This window comes from Limulus polyphemus, unplaced genomic scaffold (assembly GCF_000517525.1).
Source record: "Limulus polyphemus unplaced genomic scaffold, Limulus_polyphemus-2.1.2 Scaffold2997, whole genome shotgun sequence".
NCBI classification, from domain to species: Eukaryota; Metazoa; Arthropoda; class Merostomata; order Xiphosura; family Limulidae; genus Limulus; species Limulus polyphemus.
This window is the reverse complement of record NW_013668607.1, coordinates 77,788-87,597: the sequence shown is the minus strand read 5'-3', so window position 1 is coordinate 87,597 and position 9,810 is coordinate 77,788. Positions and strand designations below refer to the sequence as shown.

The window sequence follows — 9,810 nt, the reverse complement described above, 5'->3', positions numbered from 1 at the left end:
TCTATTTCCCTGTCAATGTTCCCATCTTCATTAAAAGGCGTAAGATGACAAAAACAAGATCTTTAAGAATTTCTCAATAATGTGCCTTGGTTATGGTAGGTAATTCGAAGAAAAAATAAAGTGTTGCTGTTTCTTATTTGTAAAAGGTTTAAAAGGAAAGACTACAACATAATGAACTAATTCATCACAATACCTGAAAACTATGACTTCACGTTTTTTGAAAAGTGAAATGGTCTTTACTTTTACTCCTGATCAATAATCAAATATTTTTTCTTGAATTATGAATAACATGAATGGATTGAAATATTTAATTAAATTATCTCAAAATAAACCTTCATTTCGGTGCAAGATTGAAATTAGCTTGAATTCTTCATAACCTCTGAATAGTTGGTGACCCAATGGGTCACGGGTTGTTTAGTAGATACTAAAGTACAATCGAAAACTCTATTTATAAAGTTTGATAATAACATAATAGATGGCGCTAGTCTTATATATTTACCTTTACTAAATCTGATACAAGCAACAATAATTTGGATTGCTTTAAAGATATTGCCGAGCTTAATCAGTAAATAATAAATTATTTTAAGCCCACTGAAACACAATGTGTTCTGGGTTTACCGAGGAAAGTTTTTATATCGAATGTACAAAAGTTTCGTATCTTTCTAAGCGATGATATAAATTATATATGAGTTTTGCATACTAATTTGCCTGTGGCAGAGTTGTTTACTCAGTTGGTGTGTTCCGGTATCATTAGATTTCTACAATCTTCAAACTGAGTGCGCTGTTAGCCCAAAAGTTTGAAGGAAAAATGGAAACTCTTCTTTTTGAACTCACAAGCTTCATTTGTTATTTATAGGACAACTTAGCTGGCGGAAAATGTGGTATTACATCACAATAACACTGTTAATCAAAGCAATCTTTACTGAATTTATTTACTTCACGGCTATTCTATAACAAGAGTGTATGACAACGTTCTAGCCATACCCAGATTGATGTATTACAATACCAACGAAACCTTGCGCTCGATATCGATACTTATCAGAACAGCTGAACTGCGAAGAGTAAATTATAAGTATAAATATTATTGATGTTAGTGGTTTGTGAAACAATAAACCGTAAGATGTAGAATGTATTAGGCTACAGAGCATAAGATTTAGTGGCATTATGGATAAGATGTTAATTAAAAAGTTAATCACATTATTATTCCGGCTCAGCTAGGTTTTTTTTTCCTGATGAGCTCCAGTATTTTGCGAATGTTCTCATCAAACAATAAACATAGTGTTGTTTCAATCAGTAAAGAATCATATGATTTAATTTTTTTTTCAGTTTTATTCCATTTCTGTTTAACAGCTATTTCCTTGTTAAGTGGCTCTACTAACATCCAGTGAAGTACATGGAGGGTTAAAAAACACTTAATAAGAACAATTCATAGATCGACTGTGGCGCCAGATGTGTAGTACCTACATATATGGTTCATGACGAGTACTCGACCACATGAAAGTGGAATACCAACACGATACCCTGATGGAGTGAACTGTTGTCACAATCTTTTCCGAAGAAGATTATTTATATAATGAGATTGTTACAGTATCGAAGGGAAGAGAATATTCTTTAAAAGAGTATAAAAAATTCGTACAACACAGAGAGAAACAGGCTCCAAAAGAAAACTCATTGGGCAGAGCCCTCATCCTCAAGTTATGGTTACGACAGTAAATTCTCCTGAAAACTCCAAGCTAATACTTGAGCAGGGCCCTCATCCTCACGTTATGGTCACGACAGTAAATCCTCCAGCTGCACCTCGAATTAGATTACTGTTTTCATGAGAAAAATGGCCTAAGAAAGTATATTCACAGCAACTAAACTTGACTAAATAAGTGTTAAGTCTACTGATATATCTCAAATGGAACTTTGTGCCCTTGGTCTGCTTAGAAGCTGGATACGTGTGCTATGGGGAGTCTAAGATTGACCTTGCCATCCTAAAACAAACAAAAAAAAAATACAATAGAAATTACGCTGTTGGGCAGTAAATTATAGCCATTACCATCACACAGAGCAACGATTTATGAAGGAGGAAGTAGATACAAAGGCACCACAAAACCTAGAACAGAACCAGGAGAGAGAACAGAGGTTTTTTCAACAATCTGGTGGGTCCAGGGAAAGATTATTGACTTTCAAAGCTAGAACCTGAAGCTCAATTCCTCACGGTGGACAAGACCCAGGTAGTCTATTTTGTAGCTTTGAGATAAAAACAACACCACATAAACAAACAACGAAAACAATCTTTTCTGGCGTAACATGTCTCGGTTCCATTAACAGGAGTGTTTTTGTGTCTCATTGTGAGCGTATCTCAGCTATTTTGTATACTTGTTCTGGGAACCTTACAAATATTTAAAGCACAATCATATTAGTAGCTTCGGCTATAATATTAGGAATTTATTTATGAAATACTTCAAACAGAGCTTGAGTGGGATCAGCTCTTAGTGCTGTTCTCTATCTTAATAAATAATAGTGAGTAAATAAGAAAATATCTATGAGTTCAAACTTTATCAAGTGCCTAAATTATAGTGACTAAATAAGAAAATATCTATGAGTTCAAACTTTATCAAGTGCCTAAATTATAGTGACTAAATAAGAAAATATCTATGAGTTCAAACTTTATCAAGTGCCTAAATCATACTGAGAAATAAGAAAATATCTATGAGTTCAAACTTTATCAAGTGCCTAAATTATAATAACTAATAAGAAAATATCTATGAGTTCAAACTTTATCAAGTGCCTAAATTATAATGACTAATAAGAAAATATCTACGAGTTCAAACTTTATCAAGTGAAATAATATTAAAAGAAAAGGAGAAAAACAAAAAATCCTCATTAATCGTTGTGAAATGGAGAAAATATATATGCATAGGAAACTGAATAATACAAGGACATTTATTGTTTCTAGGGTATAACATGAGGTGTTTTCAAGATATCTGCTTGTGTTCACGCTTGACGTACACCGATAAGAAATGGTTATAAAGAGGCTGGTTACGTTTCACCAATGGTAAAATGAATATTTCCACTTTACCAGGACAAGTGCAAAATTACGCATTTACTTTCTCGGCAGTCTAGATCCGTAAAGTTTCAAGTCAATTGATTAGATAAAAAAGTATTTATTTCATGATTACAAATATTTAAAACAAGTACATTAAACAAACCTTTAGTTCCAACACGAACAAAGATATGATGAATAATAATTACGATTGAGATTAAAACATCAACATTCATATTACTGTGAAACATACACATAAACACCAACTGTCATCTTTAACCTGAACATACACATTATAAACACGAGCATTCATCTTACTGGAAAACATACACATTATAAACACGAACATTCTTCTTACTGGAAAACATACACATTATAAACACGAGCATTCTTCTTACTGGGAAACATACACATTATAAACATCAACATTCATCTTACTGGAAAACATACACGTTATAAACATCAACATTCATCTTACTGGAAAACATACACATTATAAACACGAGCATTCTTCTTACTGGAAAACATACACATTATAAACACGAGCATTCTTCTTACTGGAAAACATACACATTATAAACACGAGCATTCTTCTTACTGGAAAACATACACATTATAAACACGAGCATTCTTCTTACTGGAAAACATACACATTATAAACACGAGCATTCTTCTTACTGGAAAACATACACATTATAAACATCAACATTCATCTTACTCGGAATTATGCACATCTATATATATATCAACATCTATATGCGTTGTACTCGGTAATATATATATATATATACACATTATATACATTAGCATAAAAAACTACAGTAATTTTGAGAAGAGAAATCATGACTTTGACTGAGAAAATACTGATTACAGTTTTTCAGGAAAACTAATTTTTATTTGATAAAATCTTTATTTTCAAGATCATTATGTACAACGAAGCAACAAATTCGTTTATACGAAAAAACAACAACACAAGAACATATATCAGCTTCAATATTGGAAATTTTAACTTTTCTGGATATAAATAAAGATTTGAAGATTCATATAATTTCAGTCGTCTTTTCACATATCTCAGTTTTATGTAGTTCATCAGAAAAAGATATCAGCTTTCATTATCCTCATAAATATTCAACCACATTGACTTTTACACAGAAAGTTAAACGTTTTTAACTCATATATTTACTTGCATTCAGTTTTACAGCTTTTCAACTATATGCTATCTTATAAACTGTTTAACTATATACTACCTGTTATCCAAAATTATAAACTGTTTAATTATATACTACCTGTTATTCAACGTTATAAACTGTTTAATTATATACTCTCTGTTATTCAACGTTATAAACTGTTTAACTGTATACTCTATTATTCAACGTTACAAACCGTTTAATTATATACTACATGTTATTCAACGTTACAAACTGTTTAATTATATACTACATGTTATTCAACGTTACAAACTGTTTAATTATATACTACATGTTATTCAACTATATTCCACGTTCAGAGTTTTTCAAGACTACTTAATTATACACGAGTTGAATCTCTTATCTACTATGTACAGGTTTGGTAAAATTTGTTTTTCCTAATGTTTCGACTTACACAAGACGTTCATTTCCATAAATACAATATATTAAGGAACTTTTATATTAGTGAATTATTTCAATGAAAAAAGAAATTCTCCGGTCACTGGACGATAAAATTTATGGTTTATAATGTTAAATTTCAAGTTTGATCCCCGAGACGAACACAATTGTGCGGCTTAGCGCAAAAAAAATAAGACAAACGTATACATTTTTATATTAATTTCAAATACGAAACTAGCAAGTATTTCACTTTAAAAACATTAAATTTTCTCTGAAGGAGTACTAAAAATCATATACATATTTTAACAAATTTTCTGATTTCAGAAATCAGTATGTATGAAGTTAAAGTTTGTGAACGTTTTTATTTTTTTTTTAAATGAAGCGCATAACCATGTCTTTCTTCTTTGATTTTTTGTCTCTGAGATCTTTTGGTGTGAGATAATTTTGAGAATTGATATCCCGCGTATCTCCGTTTCTTGTTTTATCTTCTTCAATAACATTCTCATGTGTATAATATACAGCATAATGCCTCCTGGTCAAGAAACAGGCTAACGTTAAGAGTATGAGAAAGAGTACGAATAGAACAATGGTTACCACGATCCCAATATGCAAGTGAGTCGTGAGAGTACGAGAAAGGGTAACAGGAAGGGGGCAGATTTCAAGTTCTTCTGGATAAAGTGTCTCAAGTTTTCGCCCTAACAAATGTTCTGGCTCACTGCAAACCAAGCTTTCGTTTTGAAGTTTTTCGAGGAAAGCAGAACTGTTAAGGCACGCGAGTAGGGATCCGACATTACACTTACTACAGTGCCATCTATTGGAATGTAGGCGAACTTTTTGTAAAGATGACGTTTCATTTATTATTTTCAGTGTTGACAACTGTAATTCTTTTAACCCATTATTTGAAAGGTCAAGCTCCTCTAAATTTGTTAGTGGTTCTAAGACAGCAGAGGGTAAACATTCGAGCTCATTTTTGGATAAATCTAGATATCTCAAATTTCGGTTTTGGCTAAAAGTGGTAACAAATAGTTTTTCTAGTTGCATTCCAGCGAGAGAAAGCCTTTGCAGTTTTTCCAATGGGTCAATTATGTTTGCCACTGTGATGTGGTCCAACTTATTAAAACCAATATTTAATGTTTCCAGGGAGTCTGATAAAGGTGAGAATACGCTTTTCTTCACCAGTGTTAAACGATTGTTAGATGCATCCAAATGTCTTATACTACTGTTGCAGAAAGCACACGAGTCTATCGAGATTATATTGTTTCTTGATAGATTCAAGGTGTCTAGATTGTGACCACTAAATGTGTTTTCCCTGATATCTCCTAAATAGTTGTTATCAAGCCGAAGAACTCGAAGTCGTTTTAAGTGTTGAAATTCAAACGGTTTAATGTAATAGAAAACATTGTCCCTCAAGTCCAGAACCTCGAGATTTGGAACATTTTGATAGACTAAAGAATGCAGAGAAGTCAGATGGCATTTCCGAAGAATCAAACTTTTTACTGCTCCGAGATCCTTAAAATTGTCTGGATCAACTTCACTTAATGTATTTCCACTAAGATCTAAGTACCTCAGTTTGGATAGCATATAGAAAAACCGAGGTACAAGTCCATCAAGCCTATTCCCTGCCAGAGAAAGTGTGTTTAGATTTTTGAGGTGATAGAAGGGCGCAGAGGGTGTGGCATAGATAAGATTATTACTTAGATCAAGGGTTACCAAGTTTTTTAGACCAATGAAGTTGGAATAGTGAAGAAGTGTTATTTTATTATAACTGAGATTGAGAACCATCAAGTACTGACAAGGCCAGAAGGAACTGTCTCCGATAGCAGGAATATTAGAATGCGTAATGTGGATTTCTTCGAGAAAGTGGAATTTCTGGAATATTCGGCCGACAGTCAGATTGTTAGGGACTTCTGGAGGAGCAGTGACACGAAGAACTTGGATACTTTTGTCCATCTCCTGTGTGGGGATTAGGTTCATTCCTCCTTGATTGCAAGTCACTGTCTTTCGATCTTGTATGACATCACATCTACAGATATCGGGACAGTTCGAAACACTTTGTGTTACAGAAATCAAGAAAACATTTATCCACAAGATGGCGCTTCGCATAGTGATATTTCGCATTTCAGGCAATTCCAGCTGAGTATGTCGTAACTAACTAAATAAGAAAAAATATTAACATGCTTAGACAATAAGTAACAACTTTTGTTTATTTTACTTTGAAGTATAAGACAGAGATGTATTACATGAAAGAAAACACTGAAAATGACAAATAAAGTAAACGAATATTTTAGACTGTCATATAAAATATTAATTAAAAAGATAAGTGACATTAAAAAAATAATTAAAAATAATGCCAATAATAAAGGGCAGTGTTAAGTATTTTTGCAGTAAAAATAATGAAGATGAAAACAATTACAATTAAGCCCTATAAGAGAAAAATCTAATTTTATCATATACATAAACTTTAATTTACTGCTCTTAAAATATTGCAAAACACAGACAATACCCAGCAAAAGAAGAGCTTATTGCAATGGTAAAACTGATCTTAAATTGTAAAACAATTATAGACCACTTCTAGGACTTTACTGATCTTAAAGTGCACGAGATTATAGAGTGCTTTTTAGACTTAAAGTTTCTTAAAGTGAAACAAACTATAAACAACTTGTCAGTCTTTACTGATCTTAAAGTGAAACAAACTATAAACAACTTGTCAGTCTTTACTGATCTCAAAGTGAAACAAACTATAAACAACTTGTCAGTCTTTACTGACCTTAAAGTGAAACAAACTATAAACAACTTGTCAGTCTTTACTGATCTCAAAGTGAAACAAACTATAAACAACTTGTCAGTTATTACTGACCTTAAAGTGAAACAAACTATAAACAACTTGTCAGTCTTTACTGATCTTAAAGTTAAACAAACTATAAACAACTTGTCAGTCTTTACTGATCTTAAAGTGAAACAAACTATAAACAACTTGTCAGTTTTTACTGATCTCAAAGTGAAACAAACTACAAACAACTTGTCAGTCTTTACTGACCTTAAAGTGCAAGACATTATATAGAATTTCTCAGATTTTACTGATCTTAAAATGTAACAAGTTATAGAGCACTTCTCAGACTTTACTGATCTTAAAGTGTAAGATATTATAGAGCACTTCTGAGACTTTACTAATTTAAAGTGTAAAAGTTTATAGAGAGTACCTACCACGGGAAAATCGCATTGCCATCACGTACGGAAAAGCTCAAACTTTAATTTAGCAATCTTAAAACGAAAAAAAATTATAGATATAAATTAGATATCACGTTTCTTTATTCCGGTGTTAACAATACTACGGATAACATAACAGTCTCTCACATAACTCTGCAGTACTGCGTAACGGTAGACAAATTCTTTAATAACATTCCGTAACAACATACTATACTGTCGAGTTTGACACATTAGTTTCTGTATTTTTCTGAAGTCCCTCTTCAGCAACTGGTGCTTCTATAGTAGTCTTTGTATTATACTGAAGTCTCTGTCTCAGTAAATGGTACTTGTATAGTAGACTCTCTGTTATATTGAAGTCTCTGCCTCAGTAAATGGTACTTGTATAGTAGGATCTGTGTTATACCGAACTCTCTGTCTCAATAAATGGTACTTCTATAGTAGTCTTTGTATTATACCGAAGTCTCTGTCTCAGTAAATGGTACTTCTATAGTAGTCTTTGTATTATACCGAAGTCTCTGTCTCAGTAAATGGTACTTGTATAGTAGACTCTCTGTTATATTGAAGTCTCTGTCTCAGTAAATGGTACTTGTATAGTAGACTCTCTGTTATATTGAAGTCTCTGTCTCAGTAAATGGTACTTGTATAGTAGACTCTCTGTTATATTGAAGTCTGTCTCAGTAAATGGTACTTGTATAGTAGACTCTCTGTTATATTGAAGTCTCTGTCTCAGTAAATGGTACTTCTATAGTAGGATCTGTGTTATACCGAAGTCTCTGTCTCAATAACTGTTATTTATATAGTTTGTTTTTGTGTTATACTAAATTTCTTGTCTCAACAACTGGTGTTTATATAATATTACTTTAGTTACAAAGAAGTCCTTATCTCGGTAACTGATGTGTTTATGTAATGTATGTGCGTTATATTGAAGTCTTTGTCCAAGTAGCTGTTCTCTGTAGATCAATATCGAGATATAAAATAAACAGTTTGTAATATTTCTTCTCGGAGAAATGATATGTTTTGTCGATATTTTAGAGCGAGTCTGTCATTGTTTTTTACTAATAAGTAAGAAACGTTACTCACGGAGCGTCAATCTAATCCTTTATGTCACGATCGGCACGTGGTTACGGTTACGTTTCAAAAGTTCGTGTCTTTTGATTTTAGAATATATTTCGAACTTAAGTACTGCGAAGTAATATAAACAAATAAAATATAGGCAACCAGCCAAGTAAATATTTTCTTAGTGCGACACGTAAGTAAAGAAATGAGAAACTTTAAGTAAAAAGATGGAGAAAACTGAAACTAAACCAAACATCATTTGGAGTCACTCCAGAGAATAAAAATAACAATAAAAAAAGAGAGGTAGTTGGCTGAAAATTGTATTATAGTCAACATGTAAAGTTGGACGAAGGGCCGAGGAATATGTTCACAATATTCAAACTACACTTAGATCTACTTATTTCATGTATAATCATGCTGAACTATGTTGTCTACCGTCGCCATTTAAAACAAAATTAATTAATTAGCAGAATTAGCAATGTCATTGTAATTGATTGTTTGTTTGTAGTTAAACGCAAAGCTACACAAGGGGTTATATGTGCTCTGACCACCAGGGGTAACGAAATCCAGTATTTAGCGTTGTATATCTCACACATACATACAAACAGACATACAGCTGTGCCGCTGGGGGCATTGTTATTTATACTTGTGGTTAATATAACAAGGTACGTTGAAAAAAAAACACATCGTAAATATTTAGTGACTGGTTACCAGAACAAAGAAGTTGGTTGATGATAGTATTAGTATTAACCGCTATGATCAGTATAAGACGGGGTACAACAAAGGATATTAAACAACAAGGGGTACAACAAAGGATATTATTAACAACAGGGGTACAACAAACGATATTAAACAACAAGGGGTACAACAAAGGATATTATTAACAACAGGGGTACAACAAACGATATTAAACAATAAGGGGTACAACAA

General features: G+C 32.4%; 2 protein-coding genes across 4 annotated transcripts in view; both read right to left on the bottom strand.

The window, feature by feature from the left end:
• Positions 1 to 9,810, bottom strand: part of LOC106468406 — a 41,434-nt gene that overhangs the window by 23,992 nt on the left and 7,632 nt on the right. The window lies entirely within an intron of this gene.
• The window catches only part of LOC106468405 (leucine-rich repeat-containing protein 70-like), a 9,366-nt gene continuing 2,720 nt past the window's right edge, over positions 3,165 to 9,810 (bottom strand). The window contains exon 2 of the mRNA XM_022396744.1: positions 3,165 to 6,769. Within this exon, the coding sequence (XP_022252452.1) occupies positions 4,990 to 6,735 (1,746 nt within the window). The 5' untranslated portion in view covers positions 6,736 to 6,769 and the 3' untranslated portion in view covers positions 3,165 to 4,989. The remainder of the gene's footprint in view (positions 6,770 to 9,810) is intronic.